We start from the raw sequence: 22415 nt of genomic DNA, 5'->3' as shown, positions 1-22415 counted from the left end.
GATGATAAGCTACCTTCTTATTACCAAGACAGACACAGAGTCTGTGGGATTGGGATTACTTGAGAAATCCAAGGAATTCAATCCTTACAAGAGGATTAATCTTTTGGAAGGTTTACAACTCCCATTCAATAGCTAGTCTTTACTAGCAGCACAAAGCAACATGTCTGGGAAGAATCTGAATATTTTGTTTCATACACAAATGTCTGGGCTTTGAGTTTTGTGCACCAGTAAGTACTGAATCTCTTACATCACATTTCTCCTCATTAGCTTATTTTGTGGCATTTCACAGACTAGAAAAGATATACGATTAATTATCTGTTAAAAATAAGAAAAAAAACCACTCAAAATTCTAAAACAGTGAAAGTAGCTGATCCTACTTACTGGTTTGGGAGTAAGTACTCTTACAGTTTTTTCTGTCTTGTTGAATGCTTCTACCAATGGCCTCTCTTAGCTCCTGCATCACACTGTAACCTGTCCACTATGGTAGTTAATATTCTAGATTTACCTATCTCTTCACACTCCAAGTATTAATTCTCAAATGAGTTGAGCAAATCTATTTCAACATGTGTTTGTGATGAAAAAAACCATGCATTGAAACTGTCTAACCCTCCTTAAGATTACGTATTGGCTAAGAAAGCACACCCATGAAAATATGTATCTTGGTGTCTGTGTTCCAGAGGTTAAGTTTGAAGTAATGTGTGAGAAACAAAAATATATGGTACTGCATAGTCTTCAGATCTTCAAAGCCTTCTTAAATAAACAGTAAATTCTCTTAGAAAATATAGTCAGCTACATATGCTTTTGAATATAAGGCATTTTCTGCCTTATATTCAAAAGACAGAATAATATAAGACAGAATAATTACAGCAAACATAGTTTGATTTTTAGCTTTCTTATTAACACAGAGGAGTATTTATCCCTGTAAATCTTGAGAAACAAAGTGAATGAGTCACTTGGAGAAACACATTTAATTTTCACAAATTAAAAAATTATTTAAAGGCTAGAACTGTTGTGAGATTTTCCTCTTATTTTCACCCACACACCTCAAAAATAATTGACTTCGGAAAATATTAATGAGCATTTTAAGAACATGATTAAGATATATGCAGTTACAATGTCAGATTGCATTCCTTTGTCCTTAGACATATTCCCTGACAAATCCAACTTACTTTTCACTCCTACACTCAGTTCTCAAGTGTTCATTACTTGTAATTCTCTTCTGCCACAGTGATTCTGCATGAAACCTCTTCTATTTACCATCTGCAGTGACTTTGCCATGGATATGGTTTCAGTGCTGAGGACAGACTGCAACATAACTGGTCTTATCCTTTACTTCATCAGGCTTTTTGCACATCTTCCTTGTTCCTTAACAGAATTGTCTCCTGATTATTACACTACTTTAGTAGCAATTACATTTTATTACCATAAAAGCCAAAAAATAGATATTATCTTACTCCTTAGTATTTAGCAATGGGACCTATTTAGAACTACTCAGCTCTAACAGTGGTGGCATGTCACAGCATGGAATCAATGCTTCCATGCTTTGAATCAGAAAAAAAAAAAAAAGACATTTGCACTGAGGTTAAATTCTCATTTCCTTTTTTTCTTTACTGCAATGAATGACTGACCTCTACTGACTCTCTCCTCGAGAAATACTGACACCAACACAGCCACTTACTTTTTTTGCAAAAATAACCAGACAACCCTGAATATGTTTGTTGAACATATATACAGTCCATGTCCTCAAAGAATAAAACCAATATCTCATCAGTGAATGATGTAGTTGGATTTCTTTGACATAGCAAATGTAAAAGGAAAAGCATATCCATGTTTATATTTCTACAGCAACTGTAAAATCTGAATGACAAAAAGATTCAAACAACTTGCCGAGCTGATATTATCTTGATTCTTCCTGACTCTCTCTATCTCAGGAGTGACACTCACAGCAGTAGCTTTGCCAGGCTGCTCTCTGTAGTGAACCTATTATGTAACAGAATAAAATATACATTCATACTATTTCAGGTATAGCAATATATCCTTGTTTTATATAAAAATGCATGACTTCAAAGGTCATCCAGGAAACAACAGAAAAGCTAAAATGCATCTGAAGTTTATTAAAGTTAATAAAACTTGATTTTTGAAAGATAACCTCAAATTATTTTTATGTACAGGTTGTTTATTAATGCAATTCTGTGGATATATACCCACATATGCACACAATATCTTGGCATTTACCAGACTGGTCCTTGGCTCTACAGAGAAATAATTTATATTTGGAATGGGGTTAAGACACATATAATGCAGTAAAGGCAAGCAGATCATATGAAAAACTGAATTTCAGGAAGGTCCACTGTAAATACATATTTATCAAGACAGAGAAATTCCATAAGGTCTCCATCTATATTCTGAATTTTATATATTACATATTCAAAGGTGATTAAACACAGAGGGTGCAGTTCATCAGACAACTGCCAATTGAATCCAGCCTTATTTCACCATGCATTTTTTAACTTACTGTAGGAATATCCCCTTCATCACTCTGTAACCAAACAAAATGCATTAACCAAATGCACACCCAAGGCTGGATCAGGATCTAATGCAGATCAGGACAGGATGTGGCACTGACAGACCAAGCAATCTAATGTTAACTCTAGCCCCACATGCTGCGAAGTCAGATATGGTAAATGTTTAGTAACAGATTCTGGCAAAAAATTCATACCAATTCATAGATTTTTATGCAAAATAAATGCTTCCATACAAAAGCAAGCTCTTTGGTTTAAGTGGTAAGGTTGACTGTGCAGATACACTACGCTCATAATTCTGCAGTGCAGTGGGCAGTAAGGCAGCTATTGCTTCAGTAACTGTCTTCCAGCACAAAAGAATTTTGGTCTGTCCACATCAACATATTCCAATTGAAAAATTAATGTCTTACTAAAACTATGGTAGGCTATCAAATGGATTAGACTTGCAAATTAACATTTATAAAGGTAAAATGACCATTCAGAATAATGTTTCTAGAAATGGCTGAAGTTAACAAATCTTCACTCAAAGTTATTCAAGTGACTTGAAAAGATTTAAACTTTCCAGTGAAATTTTCACAACACAAAAACTGGTGAAGAGTAAACAACGGTGTGAGTAGAAATACTATACAGACTGGCTTGAAAAAGGGGAAAACAGTTTTTGAACAGAATACATGTTAGGAAAGCTAGATATATCAACAGTAATCCAGAAGTTGAGTTAGAGGGACAGAATTCTTGAAAATTGTGGCTCAAAATTATTTTGGTGAAAGCAGCAGAAAGCACCCTAGGAAATACTGTAGCTATTTGTGGACCCATGACCCACAGCTGCTGATGGCAGCTCCCAGTGAGGAGAGTGCCTGGTCTCTCATGGACTCATTAACAGGATACAACTTATTAGTGCAGGAAGGCAGTAGCATGCTCTAGTCCTTGCCTTCTTCTCTATACATGGTTATCTCAGGCATTAAATACTAAATTCTGATTGGGAGGTTACTGATTAACCCAAAGGACTTCCCTTCTGCTCTCTTTTACCTCAACAGGTAAGACAGCAGAAGTTTGAGCACAACTGTAGCTAATTTCTCACAAAGCAAAGAAAAAATAAAACTGGAAACAGATATTTTGTTTAAAAAAAAAAAAAAGGGTCCAGATTTTCTGCAAATATCTAAGGAAAAGAATAACATTTCAAAGCATTGCAGCCATTTCTTTAGTAGAATATGTGATGGTTCACCTGCCATTTCCTAAACCAAGCAAAGCCTTCTCACAATTGCTTCCTAAGAGAAAATTTTCAAGTAATTCCATTACTGGAATTCAAGCACATTACAATACATTAGTTTCTCCCAGACTAAAGGAAAGGCACCATTTCAGAAAGCAGATCTTCGTATTCATCTTCTGTACCCCAAAATTATACCAAGTATTAAAGGATAGCAACTTCCCATGCTGACATTCTCTTGATTCCTCTTGACTCTTTCCATCTCAGGGGTGACACTCACAGGTGTAGCTTTGCAGAGCTGTTCTTTGTACCGAACCTAGCAAACGTGTCAGAAGATATTACAACAGAGAGTTCCAAGTAATAGAAATACGTAAGCGTGCTAGACATCACTAAAGAACACATTGCATTTGGATGGAAAGTACCATTCCTTAATAATCAATCCCATCCTCCCACACAATACTTAGTACTCACCCTCTGGCAGTTCTTCTATTTCAAACACAAACAATTGTTATTTCAACATGAATACTTCACTCTCATTCTTATGAATCAAAGTGCAAGACTAAGGAATTATTATTTTACCATTAATTGATTAGTCTGGTCTTTGTGGGCAAACAGAAAGTAGCACAAACACCACAGATATATTCACCAACACACAAACACATTTAATATGGCAGAGAGAAGTGTGCAAGAAATGAAAATGGGGCACACATTGCTAATATTCTTCTGGTTTTCCTTAACTCTCCTTAGTTCAGGTGGATCAGAAATAGTTGTTGCACGCCGAATTTCTTCCTTGTATTTAATCTGCACAATAGATATTACAAAAACATTATCAATGTAAAGAAGAGAGAGGCACTAAAACACATCTATCACTTTGTACTCTTGCCCTTACACATACTGCACTACCAGACCACATCTACTAACACCACTGGCCTGAAAAGCAACAGTTATACTTAATTTCTGAAACAGTCTGCTAGGGTCTCTGATGTATCTTGTTTGATGTAATGAGCAGAGAGGGCTTATAACAATTCTAGTGTACTAAAACTCTTACAGTGGGAATATACAGCACATGGGATTGTGGCCATTTTCACCATAATTGGGATGCTGCATATACTACTTGGAGATCCACATCACTTTGAAAATTACTTGGCCTTTCTATTAACTTGCTCTGGAGTCTACCAGTCCATTTCAGAAACCAAGCCTTTTAGGTGTTCCTAAAAGGCTGGATGGCTTCAAAGTCTCATTGAATTTCTTTAAAAACACATGAGACACACAGTTGAGGATGTAGTTGTCCGGATTGTTAAAGCCTTTGCAGGTGCTGTCAGATATTTACTGTTTTTTTCCTAACATTTAATTTTCAACTCTTCTTCTCAAGACATGGTACTTCTGGAGAATTTCCAATTTCATAGCATAGACAAAACAACTTGTTTTTCTCTAAGCTCATACTTGGAAGCTGTTTTGACTGAAATTTATAAATAAATAAAACCAAACCAGCCCCAAGTACAAATGAGGAATGGAAAATTACAGTCCAGACAGTTCAGGACTGGCAAAAACACTACAGCACTAGAAAAAAGGGTCTTTTAATAGAGACTATTAGGTAAGTCTAAGAATTGGCAGTGCTACTCATCCTTAAAATGCTTCAAAATGTCTGTTACTTGAATTTTAATAAGACCCCAGCTTTGTGGTATTGACTGACATACCACAGAGGTTTCCTCACAGATTTCACACTAACAAAAGCACAAATAGATTCTCCCAAAGCACTTCTTCCCAGTGCTCTGTCCAACCCTGCCTGCTCCAAAATACAAACAATTTTTTTAGAAGTCCTTAGTTATTTGTAGCTTCTCCCTTCAGATTCAGCTGCAGTCCATGGGTCTGTGGCTTGCTTGGAAAGTCCTGTGAGATCTTGGCTTCTTCCAAACCCATCATCACAGCAGGTGAGATCAGCTCAACCTCCTCAGCTGTCACCAACTTGTATTTTATTCTTAAGTTTTTCTCCTACATATCTAATCTGGAAGAATCTGATCACTTTCGGAACACAATTCAATGGACTTTTTTGTGTGGTTGGTTGTACTGTAAGTGTTATTTTGGTGCCCTGTGTTGCTTTCACTGAAAATTTGCTTCACATTCCACATACTACTTTTGTTTATCCCAGAAAATAGTTTTAAGGCTGTCCCAAGTTCTTCAGGCTAAATTCAAAAATACGTGTAACACATTTAAATCTAATGGGTTCAAAATTGGTGTAATTTACCCTTCCTTTGGGACTCCTGTAAATTACACAATACTCTTTCCCTCTTACTGCACAATATAATTTCCCTCTCACTGACATGTAATTTGAAATATCCTTGTACATTGCCTTTAAATTTGGCATGCTACACCTCTAATAAATATTATACAAGACTAAAGTAATTTCAAGTACACTATGTGTAATAAAATACCTTTTGTAAAACATTAACTCTGCACAAAGACTAGCAATGTAGAGGCCATGCTATTTACATAGTACCACTACACCACTAATGCATTTTGTACTCTCCTTGGTACAGTACAGGAAAGTACATTTTCCTCAAATGTGTTGACTAGCATACTAATCAACCTTTCATTTTTCCCTCTTCACTACTATTCAGGATTTCTAAAACAGAAAGAACAGTGTACACTATTTTTCCATTTCACTTTGAAATGTATTGTGAAAAAGCATTAGAGTAAGAATTCTCCTTTCTGTGTGACTGCTCTTGAAATAAATATCTGTGGTAATTGGAAATTTAAAAGCAAAATAACAACAAAACCAAAACAAAACAAAAACACCAAAGAAACAAAAAAAAAACCCTTCACTCTCAAATCAAGAAAATCAACAGCTTCCCAACCAGCAGGTTTCAACTGTTCAATATCCAACTATTTCAGGATTTAGGACACATGATAGCTTGCAGTATGACTCAAAATTACAAGATGAACAGTGATGGGTAGAGTAGAAAAAAAATTTTAAGGAAAATATAACTTTTCAAGGAAATTCTCTACTGACCTTACAATGGTGGGAAATTAGGTGTTTAACACTTTTCAGTAAACAATGAAATTCTATGAGAATTTTCAACAAAATTCTATGAGGTCCAGAGACCCTAATTCATATTTTAACTAATACTTAAACACAACATAGTATCATGTCTACACATTATTTTTAAACTTTTTAAACTTTACTTTTTAAAAAAAGCATCTAATAATTAGAAAAGTCATGTCACAAACATAAAAATTGTCCCAGAAGAGTCCCCACCAAATATAACAAGGAAATTAACAATACAGTTACAAGAGTTTCACTGCTTGGCAGTCACTTTTCAGGTTTTTTCCAAGTTTTGCCACATATTTGTCAGAAGATAATGTACTATTTGAAGAAAACATTCATTTTGATACCTAGTTTTGATTTGCCTATTAAAGTGCCAAAGACAATGGGCATCCTTAGATAAACAACATCAAATCAGAACTAATCTCATCAGATCCACAGATCAACTTTTCACCAGCACGTAAAGAAGATCCAGCTCTCCACCTTTTCACACAGGTGAAGTCTGGACATACTTTTTCTCATCTTTAAGTACTAACTGTATCAAGTCCTATGCAATACATGCAGTCTCTAACAGAATATGACAGATTTTATTTTTTGCCACATGGTATTTTTCTAACCTGCAAATATAACTACTGTTCAGTCTATCATATGGGGCAATGCACCCCAGATTTCTCACTCCTGAGAGACAAAACACTTTCCTCAAATATTTAGTTAAAATATTTTCTTATTTTACTTAATGTTTCAATTAGAATCTCTACCTTTGGACACAGAACTACTACAGTAGAGGGGAGTTCTAGCTGTGCTAGAATAGAGCTCTATATCCAAAATCCACTGGACAACTTTTTGAATGAGATGTGTGATATGAAAATCAAGAACATTTTAGTAAACAAGATGGTAAAAAAAAAGTTGCTCCACCTATTACTCACACAAGCATAATTTATGATAATAGCACTTACCGAACTAATATTCTGTTGATTTTTCTTTACTCTTTCAATCTCTGGAGTATCTTTTACAGCTGTGCCAGCTCCTACTTCCTTCTTATAAAACACCTTCATTTCCCCAAAAGAAAAAATAATTGTGAGACTGTTAGCAATGCAAATGTTAGTTCTCATAAAAGGACTAGGCAATTTTCCAAGTTCCAAATTGGTCTGACTATAAATCTTGCTAAGAAAGCAAATACTTTAATTTTTCATAAATAAGACTAATTGTCGATAACTATGATAACATTGCTTTCAGCTGTAACCCAGATAATATATTCTCATCCTTTAAACTGACCTCAGTATTTTTAAGTATTTGCAATAATATATTTAAATTTGGAAAAAATATTAAAATTTATATAATAATGTATAAATTTTACAAATGTAACTTTATGCTTGAGTAATTTCATTCCTTTCAATGTCATTGAAGGTACATGTACATGCAGGATTTGATTTGGTTTCTGTAGTCTTCAGATCTTAAAATACTGTGAGAAGTGAACAGACATTACTATTATTTCTAAATTAGCAAACTAGAAAATTGAAATATTCATGGAAAAATAACCATAGCAAACCAGAGCTACAATCCAAATCATGCAATTTTTGACTCCTAGGTTCAAGCCAGAAAGCTAAGAACTGTATCTAAAACCAAAACTCACTTCTCAAAAGATACACATGCTGTTTATGCAATTCTATTTCAATCGTTTCAGTTAAGGATAAATACAAAGCACATCAGTAGAATCAATTATTTTAAGTTTCTGAAAGAGATAGTAAATAACTGCTCCACAAATTCCAAGCATGGTTACAATTTAAGTAACCATGGAGCACCAGTTCATGCTGCAAAACTCCTACAGAAGTTTTACTGCATTTCCAGTATTTGGCGTCACAGCTGTTGCCACTCTAGTAAGTATTTCCAGTCCATTAGTATAAAAAACAAGTCTGATCCTGGAGTTAATAAAATTAATCTTTATCATTTAGTATTTCTGCCATTTTAAAATCAAGATTTGTTTAAGTTTTCCTATCAACAAACCTTGAACAATAAAAACATCAGTCTTGATTAATTCCACTGACTTCCTTGAAGTCCTCTATGGCCTGAGGTGAAAACTACTGCCAAATATTCTACAGAAGAGTCAATAATAGTCTGCAACTAATATTTTAAATATTCAGAAAACCCTTAACAATCTAGAATTTTGTTTTACCATGTGGTAACAGAGACAGTTTATGACTAAGAACTTGAAAATTCTCCTACATCATATCAGTTAGAAAGATTTATATTGTGAACTGGACTACAATATACTTTTCTCCCCTACCAAGGAAGGATTGGTAAAATATATTGGAGACAGGAATTTTTCTATGAAAGAGATTACTGTGAAGTAAATATCCTTTTATAAATCATCTGCCAAATGAGCTAGTGAGCTAAAAGTGGCAATGATCTTATCTGCAGAGCTATTTGTTATTTTTTGTCCCTTAAGGCAGAAAAACGCTTGAGACAAAATCCAAAAATCATAAGATTATTAGGGGTCATTTGTTTTTTATCTATTTGGGCTGCTTCCAGCTATATCTTCACTCAGTAATAATTTGCCTTTATCACCTAAACTGCACAGAAGGACGAAAGACTAAAATATAGAGAAAGAAGAAAAAACATAGTTCATTCACTGCTGTAAACTGCTTTCCTACATTTGGAAGACCCAGCTCACACAAAGAGGAATAAGACAATCACAAAAGAAAGAAAACACAAATCACCTCGAAGACAAAACATTTTATTTCTGATTATCTAGAAATAAGATAATAGATCCACTAACAAAGAGGATCACTGTCAGCCTTGGCACTGAAAGCTCAAAGTGCCCTACAGGGCTCAAGGGGTTCAGATGCATCAGAGCCTTGTCAAGGCTGAACCAAGTGGTGATACCCATCTGAATTAAGCTTGGTACCTAAATGTTAGTGAGTCCACACTGCCAGAGCCACTGACCTACTTGAGGATTTCATCAAAAGCTATCAAAGGCTGGAGCAGGGAGGAAATCATAACAGAGCTGGCTTGGATGCCTCTGTTCCAGGGAGTTTCAGCCTAGCCTTATAGGAGACCAGTGAGAAATGGGGACAACCACATCCCACTGTGCTGCAGGGCACCATTCAGAACCAGGAGCCAACAGGTGACAGGAAGCAAAACTGGGCCAGTGGGCCTGTCAAGAGCTCCTTCTAGAAAGATGCAGCTTTCAGCTGTCCTCATTCAAAGGAAGAAAAAGGGCAGGTGGAGATGGCTGGAGATGACCACAGCCTGGAGCAGGCTCAGAGAGGAATCTCCTCTGCTCTCCCCAAAGGCTCTTACTCCCCTGCAGAAGCCTCAGCTCAGGGGAGCTGCAGGCAAACACCTCTGGGAGAAACTAACTGAGTTTTCTCAGTTACTTCTGAGAGCTGGAGAAGCTGAGAATATCTCTAAGTTAAGGAACGTGTGTCAGATAATACTAAAACTATTTAAGTATCTTATATTCCTTTCTCTCAAATCATTGGCTTTATTAGTATTACTTAGTCTGCCCTAAAAACCAGCCACTGACTGGCCTTTTGTTCTGAAGGCCAGATTTACTCCTCTTCTCTGTTATATTACGAGCAAAGGCAGAATTACAAACAGCAGCATTAATGGGACCAAAAAGGAAGTGAAACTTAATACATCCCAAACTGGGCAATTTTAGAAATCTAAGCTCATAATTTATATTTAGGGATAAACTGAAACTTAAATCTAGCATAAAATATAAAAATATACCCAGTGTAATATAAAATCATTATATATATATATTTATGAAATTTGATCTGTTCTAATTTTATACTCCAATCTTGATGCTCAGTACTTGTGATAGGAAACAGATGAAAAATCCCTTATGTGTAGTAAGAAGCCTTAGATTTTGTTTTTTTCCCCTTTTAAATAAAGTACTTCCTGGGGCTTGATGGAAAAAGAAAAAAATCTTCATTTAAAAATAACTGTGGCTTGGCAAGGTGGTATAAGTGGTTTAAAAATTCAAAATAACAGTGTCGCACCTAGAAAAGCAGAGTATTATTTTTACTGAAAGAAATGAGTGATACAGTTTTTGCCAGGAAAATTATGGAAATGGTTCAAAGGACACCTACTCATAAGTTCCCTATTTTACACTGTGGCACAAGAGAGCCTATTTAAACTAAAAAATATCTGAAAAGTTACAAGCAAAGAGAGAAGCACTATTACTCACTGAACTGATGTTTTTCTGAGTACTTCTTATCCTCTCCATCTCAGGAGTGTCTGGGACAGCAGAATAGTTACAGAGCATCTTCTCTGCTTCATCTTTGTACATTTTCTGGAAAAATAATTTTTACATGTCTATGATTTTTGGGCTCAGGATATCCAAGCTGCACAAAAGATGCTTCTTGCTGATGAGCCTCCTCATCCCCGTCCAGTATTTATTTAAACCTGTCTTCTCCATGATACTGTTACCATTGTCTGCCCCCACACTAAAATATATATAATATACCTATAAATAATATATCCTCATCTATAACATACCTTCATACACAATGTATCCTCATATATATCTTCCCCTCACTGTCAGGATATATGTAATGTAACATTAGGTAATTTGGTCATGTGAAAAGAACTACAGGTAGATGTAAATAGTTAAATTCAATTTACGTGCTATAGTAGGCCTAAATACAAATAAGAATCAGGCAGTTAAGACATTTCACTGCATGTAAATTAATTTAGTATGGCTATGAAAGCCTCTGCAGAGCTAGAGAAGAAATATTTTGAGCAGAGTATGTCAAGCAGTCATTGTTACACAGAATCAAAACATTCAGCTTTTGATGTCTCCCTGGCTTGCTATTTCTGAAGCCCTTTTGACCAACTGTATTTCTGGAATACCTGGACCAACTTGCATCCCTTTTCATATAATTTCAGTCCCCAGGTCGTTTTTATAGTCCTTCAGAAGAAAAAATAAACAGGAAAAAAAAAAAACACATAAATAATACTACAACTCACTGTACATGATGTCTTCAAAACTATTCTCATAGTACTGGTCACACTATAAAAATACATTCTTCAGTTTATTCAATTTAATATTTTTATTGTGCACTGCTACTGCTTGCTTTCTTTTGCTTAAAAAATTTCAAGAGGATTTTATGGTTTTAACATCTCACTGTGTTTTACTTTCAAAGTAATCTTAAATCAATTAATTCTGTACTCACCTGGCTGACAATTTCAGAAGCTTTTTTGGCTCGTTGTATATCAAGGGTATCCGTACCCACTTCCATTCCCTTTCCTTTAATTTCATTCTCCAAGTCTTTCTTGTATTCTTTCTGAAAAGAATAGCATTGGAAATGCAGCTGACAGCCAATTCTTAAACTTTTCCCAATTTAATCTGTGTGATTTCAATGACCACCATTCATAAACCACCAAATAACTGATGATTCAACAGTACTAGTTTTGCAGAACCTATCCATGCAATGCCTATACTGTAGTTGCTGATGGGTTAAAAAACTCAACAGGCTGCTCACTTCAAATCTGATGCAGCCTTTCATATCTACCTGTCTCTGCAGTTTTGGCAGCCACAGGTCAGACACGTGTGAGAACTTCTCCATCTGCTGGGCTTTGCAAGACTGAGGTCATAATGCTTTAGCATCCCTCTAGCTCTGTTTATATTTGGCCCTACCTAAATAAGTAGCTATTTAGACCTAAAAGCAGCAGGACCCACAGTGACCAGACACACCCCAGGCCAGGCATGGCTCATGAGGAACAAGCACAGCCTGAAAAAGGTGATAGGAAGGTCTAAGTTCTGGGAAGTCTTAACTTTCCCCCCTTACACTGATTATGCAACTGTTCAACTCTCTGCAGCTATTTAGATTAGCTATTTAGAGAAATCTGTGTTTTCAGTACTGTCTAGATTGGTAGATGGGCACCTGGAATTCTCAGCCCAAATAATTTGCTGCATTCTGGCAAATGGAAAGCTCGTCCCAGGAGCAGTACTGACCATGCTTGCAATTTCAGAAGCTTTCTTGGCTCGTCTTATCTCAGGTGTATCTGGACCAACTTCCATGCCTTTCCCTTTAATTTCAGTTTCCAAGTCTTTCTTGTATTGCCTCTGTGAAGATAGAATTTATACAAGATATTCACAAAATTCAGAGAGTTACAAGTATATTTTTTCCACAAGGCACTCAAATTTAGGATTTTGAGTCAATCAAAACTTGCAAGTGTCAGAGTTTTTAAGACTCTTGGTGAGCTGTTGTCAGAAAAAACACATAAACTACAGGAGGAAAACTTTTAGAAGATCTCAAATGAATGTACAGATCTCTATCTATGAATTTTAATGTGGCAGAGGGTGGGAGGAAATCAGCCCATGCAGCCTGCTACAGTTATCCTCTAAAGTAAAGGGGAAGTTCAGCTCTGCAGAACATGATGTAATAAGTCTGTCCTTGGTGCCAGTCTAATTGAAACACATTTTACTTTTAAGAAAAATATTTTATTTATGACAAGACTACATGTTAGAAATTTAATACCATACAGAACTGCTTCCAGTGAACTTCCAGATCGGGAAGTTGTAATTTATTCATTTAATAGGTCCTTCCTGAACCATAGCCATTAGGCAAGTGGCAGTTCTCATCCATGATTGCTGCTTTTTCCTCACAACATAAATTATAAATAACCAATAACTTGAAAACAAAATTAATATTTCATCTTCAGCTTATCCAAGCAAGGATATGTTCCTTGTTCATCAGCAAATTATATTAAAAAGTAATATGGAAATATTGTATACAACAGTTGTAGATTTTCTTTTATAAAAACATATTCTCAGCCAGTGCTATTTCTACTTTCAGTGCTGTAGTAACAATCATTCTTTTTTCTATTCCAGGTCATCTCTCCATGTGGAAAATTCTTCTTTTTCAAAGTAAATACATATAATACATATAATTTTAAAAGCCTCTTACTTTTCTTCTTTGTTAATTACTTTCAGCTTGTACATTAGTTAGAAAAAGAAGGAATATGTGTTTGTAGTTAATACAATGGTTTGATCACTTACAAGAACAAGAGCAAAAAGATTTTCAGTCTTCCATCTCTGTCTCACTTATGTGGAAATAAACTGATAAAACAGTCCTCTACTTCACAAACCATTTTTTTTGCAAGAATTGTAAATTAACCTGTAAGAATACATCATCCCTCAATTCCTCTCTGCTAAAGGTGGGATGGCAGATGTTTCCTCTAAGCTTCATATCGCATAAAACACCAAGGAAAAGATAATCCCAGGAGTTAGAGCTATATATCTCTGCACTTCTTTACAGTGGTCAAATTGGCCCTATCCATGGCATTCCCTCTGTTTTTTATGGATATATGAATGTATGTATATTTATGCAAATATCTGTGTGTGTGTGTACGTGTGAATAAACATATATATTATACTATAAATAAATTAATTAATAAATAATGTAAAATAGATTTTTATATATCTATAAAATTCTGAAATTATTCCCCCCAGACATAACACTCAGCATGAGCTTTGCCTTCCCTCTTTCCTCCCTATACCTTCCACCCCCTGTTGCTTTCCAGAGACAGCCCTGGATGTCTGGAAATCCACCCAAATTCATGCGCTGCGAAAGCCTCAGCAGAGCCCAGCTCTAAATGTTGGATCTACTGACCCCACTGACAATCTTCAATGACCTTTTACTTGCCTGAAAATCTTAGTTCTCTCTTCTGCATTGTTTTTTATCCAGAGCTTTACTATATTTTTGAAGCAAAACAAAAATTACCCTTGTCTCAATACTTGCATATTTCATTGCAGATTATGTAAAAGAAAAAAAAAAAAAGGAATCTTTTGAGTTTAACACAAAGTGAACCTTCTGTGATATTAATAACCTTGACAAGGATAACATACCTCATTTAGTATCTGAGCTGCATTTTTCACTCTAATCAAATCTGGTGTATCTTCAAACACTGTCATTCCTTTTCCTTTCATCCCTTCTTCCAAATCTTTTCGATACTCTTTCTAAGGATTAAAAAAAAGAGAGAGAGAGAGATTTCACCAGTTCTTATTTTGTGTGAGATCTTGAAAAGAAATGCCACTTATTAAACATCTGAAGAGTCTCTTTGAAATTTCTATGAAATATGAATTAGCTGAAGTACAGATTTCAGACTTAAAATAGAATTGGAAATTGTGAAATGAAAAGGAACAATGTTAAAAAAAAGTAAAAATATTTCAATGTCGTCATCTATTTTTTTGTGCTCTTGAAAACCAGATGTGTCCTATACAGCATGAGCACACTGTTTAGGGCCCTTGTCTGTCTCTGGACAGATACTTTCACTGCAGTAGCATTTTCTTTCTGCAGACCAGCAGTGCTGCAGTTCTTACCTCAGTTCCATTAATGGCATCCCAATCAGGATAGGTTCCCTAAACACCATACTAAGACATGTTAAAACAACCTCTTGATAAATTAAAATGTAGAAGCAATATTCCTACCATATCACTCTTGTGCCTCCTAGACGCTGCACTGGTATGACCTATCAACATTCAGCAACTGCAGCCTCCAGAGTACTCAAATATTCAATATGAAATTCAAAGCACACTAGAACCTGCCCACAGACATTTGGTTCTTTTTGCTTTTTCCAGCTCCTAGAGAGCTGATGTAAGTCTATTGAAGTTCAAGTTTTGTAAGGATTTTTAATTACTCTTCACATCTCCAGATAAGGAGCTTTTTTAGGCAAAGAAATTAGAAGAACATTGCACAAAATATTTATCAGAATAATTTACATAGACATTAATTAATACTCCTAATTACATATTGAGTTTCATAAGCAGCAGTGAGCACCTTTATCTCCCTATAAGCTCTTTATTTAAATAAAAGGAAACCAGATATTTTTAAAGATGCTTCTCTTGATCATCAAGAAGCATGGCCTACAACAAGCAGGAAACAATTTCTTCTAATATAGAACTATTTAACCCTGAACTATTTAATTCACCTTCCTCTTCTGAAGGAGTTATAAATGTGGTCCCAGAGAAGAAAGTTTGTATTGCTACAAAATGTGAAATATTTGCAGAATTCTCTACAGTGGGAAGTCAACAGAATAAGCTGGAACACAGCTGACATTTGGGTAAAAAAAAAAGTGATTGAATAACTAATTAATTTTTAACTCCAGCTTTTTCTTTTTTCATGCAGTATCTATTCAAAGTTGATTATAAAACTTTATGGAAAAACACTGAGCTATATCTTTGACTATGAAGAAATACATAATTTTTCTGAATCATGTAAGATAATAATTAATTTTACCTAGGTAATCTTTGGGTTTGGAATACATTCCTTGAATGTGGATATAAAATCATCAGAAATTCATGCAGTTATGCATTAATAGAAATACTATTTTCATTTTCTCATTTTCTTCCCCTTTGATTTACAGGCATGGTTTACTCCCTAAATAAGAAGCCATAAAACTTGAAGAGGACAGAATTGAGAACATCCTAATGCATATAGCACTAAGGAGGGGAGCTACATCAAAATGTCAGAGATGAACATGTAGAGCACATGCTATAACTATGCACACAGTACCCACTTCTTTGGACATTCAGTGAGCAGCAAGATGAACTGAATGAGATGACAGCATGATTTGCATTTTTTCCCTAGTGAGAAGGTATATATGAGATGTACCACAGAATGCCACTGCAAAAAACAGACCTAGCTTGAAACTTGCCTACCTGACAGTCAGACTTATCAGAATAAATTATTTATTAGAGGTTGAATTATAAAGGAATATCTTTAAACATTTTTTTTTTCTTTAAGCATATGAAATCTAGCATGGACTGGAATAATATGTATAAAAAACAAGGAAAGGAACAAAGTTCAAGAGTTTTTAATTTTAACATGTTTTATTTGTTTTGGCAAAAAAAAAAATCTATCCTTAATACCATAAATACAAAGTACTGTTGGCTTTCAGATTCAAGGGCAGAATATCTAGTAGTACTGCTCTTCTTTTCTAGCATCTCTAGCTCTTCTAAATTTGGTCAAACAATACTCAAAACCTAACATGAAACCAGTTTTTAAAATAATAAAAAAATACTAAAGGTTGAAGGATTTTCAGTTATGGAAAAAAAAATATTTCATTTTTAGTGACACATACAACTGAAGAACATTTCACAAATCTGAAGGAAACAGTAGGCATACAGAAAACCTGTACCTTCTAATAAAATCAACTAAAGCAGTCATGTAATATCACAGCTCTATTACAGAACTTTGGTCTTTATTTTGTTATCCATAACATGTATGATAGACAACTATTTTCATAAAGTTAGTTATCATTTACTCTATGCAGTTCAAGGCACCTGTTTAACCACAACACGCTACCATAAAGGTGAAATAATTACTCAAAGGGAAAATCTACCATCTGAAATCCAATGGAAATCCTTCCTTCCACCCTTTATCTATCTGAAAAGAGAAGTGATAGTCTGGTCCAGGTGTGCTGAGCTTTATCATTTCCTTACTACAGGACTATTCAGAATACAAAATGATGTGAATAAATTTTTACTTGTGAAGTGACTTGTATGTAGCTGCCAAGAAAATTTTAAGTTAGTCAGCACTCAGCAGCTTGTATTGATGCTTCTTATTGCTTATTTACAACTTAGCAACTGAAAAAAAAATCCTTTACCTCTTTCAGAAGATTAGTGACTTGTTTTATATGCAAGAACTCTGGGGTCTTGTCTAAATCCAGTGAAGGTCTTCCCTTGATCCCTTCTTCAAAATCTCTGCGGTACGTTTTCTACCATACAAACAAAACCAACAATTAGTGGTACATACAAATGCAATTCCAAGCACATTTTGGGAGAGATACTGTAAACAAAACCAGAAATAAGCCCTTCCATAAATTAGATTTCACACTAATAAGCAACTCATTATGCATTTCATTATCTAGTTTATTTATACAAACAGATACAATCTAGACAAATATAGGTGTACAGTATGTCCAAAGAGAATGTTGAACCTGGTCTATGAAAGAAACCATTTTCTTGGTAAGGAAAAGAGAAGACAAATGGCACACAAGGAAATGGTTTAAAACTCATTAAAATTTCTACCAAGAGGCTGAGATAATCTGTTTTCCATGACACAGCAAAACTAATGGAATCAAACTGCAGCATGGGGACACAAGTGCATCCATCTCGCTCAGGATGGATGGCAATGCACTGGACTAGGTTGTCTGGGAAGTCACAAAATCTCCATCATTTGAAGTTGGTTTTTTTAAAAAGTTAGAAAAACATGGCCTGATATAAGGCAGCTAGTGCTGTTCTGGAGCCTGGGAACAGTCTCTCCTCCTTGATGAATTTCCCAGGCTGGAAAGGCAGGAGGATGTTTCAGCTAAATCAAGGGGTTGGGCTGGATTTTGTGGCTTCACTCTCTCCCGCGCGAGAACCATGCCTCCCTAAAGATTGAATTCAAGTGAAAATTTTCCAAGTTATTAATCTCTGATCTAGATGACCTACTGAGCTTCTTCTCAATTAAATGATGTGTGTGTACTGTTAGTACCAATGGTCTTTTGAGAAAAAAGCAAATTCACAAGGACTGAACTACAGAATGGCAGAGATAACTACTCAGTACAACTCTACCATATCCACAATTTACTCTCTGCTTCATACATTTTCTTAACCTGAGCACAAGATGTCTGTTAACCTCTCTGTTGATCTAAATTTTACTTGTTCAAAAAGTACATTTTTACTTACCTCACTTTGCATCTTTTGAGCCTCCTTTGAAACTTGATACATTGGTGTATCCACAAACTCCAGCATTGATCTGCCTTTAGATTTTTCATAATTTTCTTTGTACTTGACCTAGTAATATTAAAATAAAGTCTGTTAACAGCTGAGAGAATATGAGATCTGACTGCTTGCCTTAGCAGGAAACAAATCCTGTCTTAGCTATACTCCTTAGATGTTTTGACTTGGAAGACTTTTCCCAAACTTAACCTGTTGGGCAGTTAGATAATGTAATATGCTTTGGAGTCATTTATTCCTTTACTACACAATTCAGACCTAGAAATTGTGGACTTTGAAGACAACAGGAATAAGGAGCATCAAGTACAATCCTCAAAACTAATTGCATGGGTTTGGTCAAATGACCTATGTCTGAACACTCGGCAGCTTTTTAATGGGATCCCCTGCTGTTTCCATAAAACAACACATTCACTGTAACAACAACAAAATCTGTTTCACAGCCAGGGCCCACAGGTCTTTTTACCAGGCTCAGAAGCACCACTCTCAAATGCACTTTTGTTTGTACCTGTGGGAAGGAGAAGTGAAGAAAAACTACTGCCTTGGTAGGACCCTGTCCTGCACCAACACTCCCCCACATCTACCAGGGACCACGACCTTAGAGCTGGCAGCAAAATCCCAGTGAAGGGCACAGGGTTAAGACATCGACTTATTCCTTCATGCTAACTCACAATGGAAATACACTTTGTTTGGAAACCTGGAGAAGCCTTCTGAACTCATTCATTCACGCTCTTTTGATTAAGACTGGCAAACACATTACTTATCTCCATCAGTCACTGTGGGGCATGATGGAATAGTCTACACAAGCCTTAAAGGAAAGCAAATAGCTACAAATCAAAATATTACATTTCTAGTCAATAATGTAATTTTAATTTCTATGTCTCTTTAAAAATAGTGATGTCTGAATTTCTCCTTCGCTGTCAGGCTTCTGCATTAGGCTTGGGTCCTGCAAAACCACTCTCCTCCCTCCTCAGGGGGTTATTCTGATTGAATATGCTCTGTACACCACTGAAATCTATTATGTGGCTTTGTGCAAGATTCAATCACTGTTAAATCACTGCATTTCTCTCTTTGCAAGATGTGTTCATGTGTGGTTGTGTGTACCTGACTTTGAAACACTGCATTTTCTTTGAAATGGATTTGTTCTGCAGTGTCTGGGCTGAAATGATGGAAACAATTCCTTTGCTTAAATTATTTCTTATATTCATACTGAAACAAAAAATTCCAAAAATGTTTTCGCAGACAAAATCCAGAAGGTTTTGAAACTTAAATACTATTTAAAATAACTGTGAAAGAAAAAACGTAGAATAAATAAACTATATTTTAGTCCTACAAACTGGGGAGTTCTATCAAATGTGAATTTAAAATGTTATGATTACATTAAAAAAAAGATATGATAAAAAATAGCTTTTGTACGTTCCTAGAGAAAATAGTTTTTTTGCTAATCTAAAATTCAGATGTTTTTATGTTCCATAGAAAATAAACATTATTTACACTTGAAGTGCAAAGGAACACATATGATAGTCTGGGTTTGCCTCCTAGTGGAAAGAACTATGAATGTCACACAACAAAATCACTTTAGTAGTGGAAACAAATTAAAATTACCTCCATCTACAGACACTGATCTCATACTTTTACTTCACTCTTCAGCTAATGGAAGAAAATTTCTAAGAAATTCTATAAAATCAACTTAGCTAAGCTTGTAACTTTTTGCTACATTAAGCTAAGCTACAAGCACTAGATTCAGTCTCTGAAGTTCTATTTATTCACCCTTTTCATTAAAATGAAATACATCTAAGTTCCCCCTTTTTTAGCCTGAATTTCATTAGTATCTCAAAGTCTTCACAATAAGAACAGATTTAAAATGTGAAAAACATTAAACTAGCTGTTCTACATATATCAAAGCATCAAATTTCGTGCCTCCATAGTTCATACCAGAATTATATACATATCTGTCATGGTTTAAGCACAGTCAGCCACACAACTGCTCACACACTTTACCCCAGTGGGATGGGTAGAGAATCAGAAGGGTAAAAGTGAGAAAGTTTGTGGTTTGAAATAGGAAGAGATAAATAATTTAAATAAAATAAGCTATTATAATAATAATAAACAGCAATAAAAGGAAAATAACAAAAAAGAGTAAGAAATAAAGCTCAAGGAAAAAAAAACTCAAAATATCTAAATGAAAAAAAAGTAACTCCTACCACCAACCTATCAATGCTCAGCCTGTCCCTGAGAAGGAACTCCTGGCCAACTTTCCCCTAGTTTATATACAGAGAATGACACCTATATGATGTGGAATATCCCTTTGGCCAGTTTGGGTCAGCTGTCCTGGCTGTATCCTCTCCCAGCTTCTAATGCACCACCAGCCACCTCAATGGCAGGGCTGCATGAGAAGCTGAAAAGTTCTTGACTTAGTGTAAGCACTGCTCAGCAACAACTGAAGCATCAGTGTGTTATCAACACTGATTCCATCCTAAATCCAAAACACACCACTGCACCAGCTACTAGGAAGAAAATTACCTCCATCCCAAGTGAAACCAGGAAATACTGCATGAAGGGAGAATTCTACCTTGTAATTTTCTTCCTCATCAAAATAATAAAACCAGGATGAGTTTGACCTGTCCAAAACTGTTTACTTATGTCCAAAGATGCCCATCAAGCTTTCCTCTTAACTGCTGGAATTCATTCCCATGGAAGTTGACCTCTATAACACTCTTGCAGTGAAATTATAGTATAAGTGCTTTGTATAGTGGCACACACCTCTACACTTCAGGTCAATAAGCAAAACCATTCATTCAATAAACTACATTAGTTCATGAGTTTAATTAACCACAGAGGTTTCAATCTGTCACACTGGTGTAGGTGTAGCTATGTCAAGTAGAAGATAATGAGAAAGATGAAGTTCAATGCAGAAAAATATACTGCAGGGAAACAGCAAAATCGAGCAATTAGCAACCAGCTCTGTGTTTCAGAAGGAAAAAAAAAAAAAAAAAAACAGGAAAAAAACCCCACCAAAATAAAAAAAAAAAAACCTACGAAAAAACCCAACAGACCATAAGACCAGTCTCTGGAAATCAGTTAACACAGGGAAGTGAGGAAGATTGTTTTTTACAATGATGGCAGATTACGAAACAGATTTGGTATGAGCTGTGGAGAGTCAAGGAGAACACAAGGAATGTACTGGAAACCGAGGGAGAAAGGCAGAGAATAAACCATGTTTAAATAAAAGTGATGATGACATGGGGAGGTCAAATCTGAGAAGAACTGTGAAAACGGGATTTCTTTAGAAGACAAATATTTGGTGGAGAGCTTAAGGATTGGCAAAGCATTTCTCTTCTTGTACCAAATAAAAATACCCACCAGGATCTGGACAATGCAAAAATCATAGGCTTAGTATTTACAGAGTCCTCAGACAAGCACATGGACATTATGAATCAATCCCTCCAGGACAAAAGAAAGAAATACATTTTGCAAGACATGATCTGCCTTAAAGAAAAGTCCAGGTTTCTAAATCCTTAGAGCTAAGATGATAAACTGATGAAGTCCATTCTTAAGGATGGACTAAGATGGGCTCATTTAATCAGCAAAAAAGACTGCCAATCTTACCATACACTAGAAGGAAAATAGCTTTGAGCCAAAAAGTGCATGAAGAATGCAGGAAGAAAAATACTCCAACTCATTTATTACTGATACAAAAGGGGATAATCAGTGTTACCTTTACAGAGGGAGTAAGACAGAAAAAAAAAAAAGCTTCCATTCTCAAAAAAAAAAAAAAAAAAAAAAAAGTAGATGCATTGTTTTGCAGGCACTGACTTAAAAGATGACCTCTGCAGGCCTGCTGTACTTTCTGGAGTAAAGATGACAAATGCAGCTAACCAGCTTACAGACATGCAGCAAAGGTGCTCTTGGAGT

General features: G+C 35.4%; 1 protein-coding gene across 3 annotated transcripts in view; it reads right to left on the bottom strand.

Moving 5' to 3' along the window:
• The window catches only part of NEBL (nebulette), a 249113-nt gene that overhangs the window by 35612 nt on the left and 191086 nt on the right, over positions 1 to 22415 (bottom strand). The window contains exons 15-24 of one of the 3 annotated variants that reach the window (XM_064408443.1): positions 18453 to 18560; positions 17387 to 17497; positions 14628 to 14738; positions 12732 to 12842; positions 11950 to 12060; positions 10962 to 11066; positions 7726 to 7818; positions 4435 to 4527; positions 3951 to 4042; positions 1888 to 1981 (exon numbers count right to left, since the gene is read on the bottom strand). The exons of the other annotated variants lie outside the window; for them this stretch is intronic. Of the exons in view, the coding sequence (XP_064264513.1) occupies positions 1888 to 1981; positions 3951 to 4042; positions 4435 to 4527; positions 7726 to 7818; positions 10962 to 11066; positions 11950 to 12060; positions 12732 to 12842; positions 14628 to 14738; positions 17387 to 17497; positions 18453 to 18560 (1029 nt within the window). The remainder of the gene's footprint in view (positions 1 to 1887; positions 1982 to 3950; positions 4043 to 4434; positions 4528 to 7725; positions 7819 to 10961; positions 11067 to 11949; positions 12061 to 12731; positions 12843 to 14627; positions 14739 to 17386; positions 17498 to 18452; positions 18561 to 22415) is intronic. 3 annotated transcript variants of the gene reach the window in all.

The sequence above is a fragment of the Passer domesticus genome, chromosome 1 (assembly GCF_036417665.1).
Source record: "Passer domesticus isolate bPasDom1 chromosome 1, bPasDom1.hap1, whole genome shotgun sequence".
NCBI classification, from domain to species: Eukaryota; Metazoa; Chordata; class Aves; order Passeriformes; family Passeridae; genus Passer; species Passer domesticus.
The sequence above is the reverse complement of the archived record's forward strand: the minus strand, read 5'-3'. Positions and strand labels throughout refer to the sequence as shown.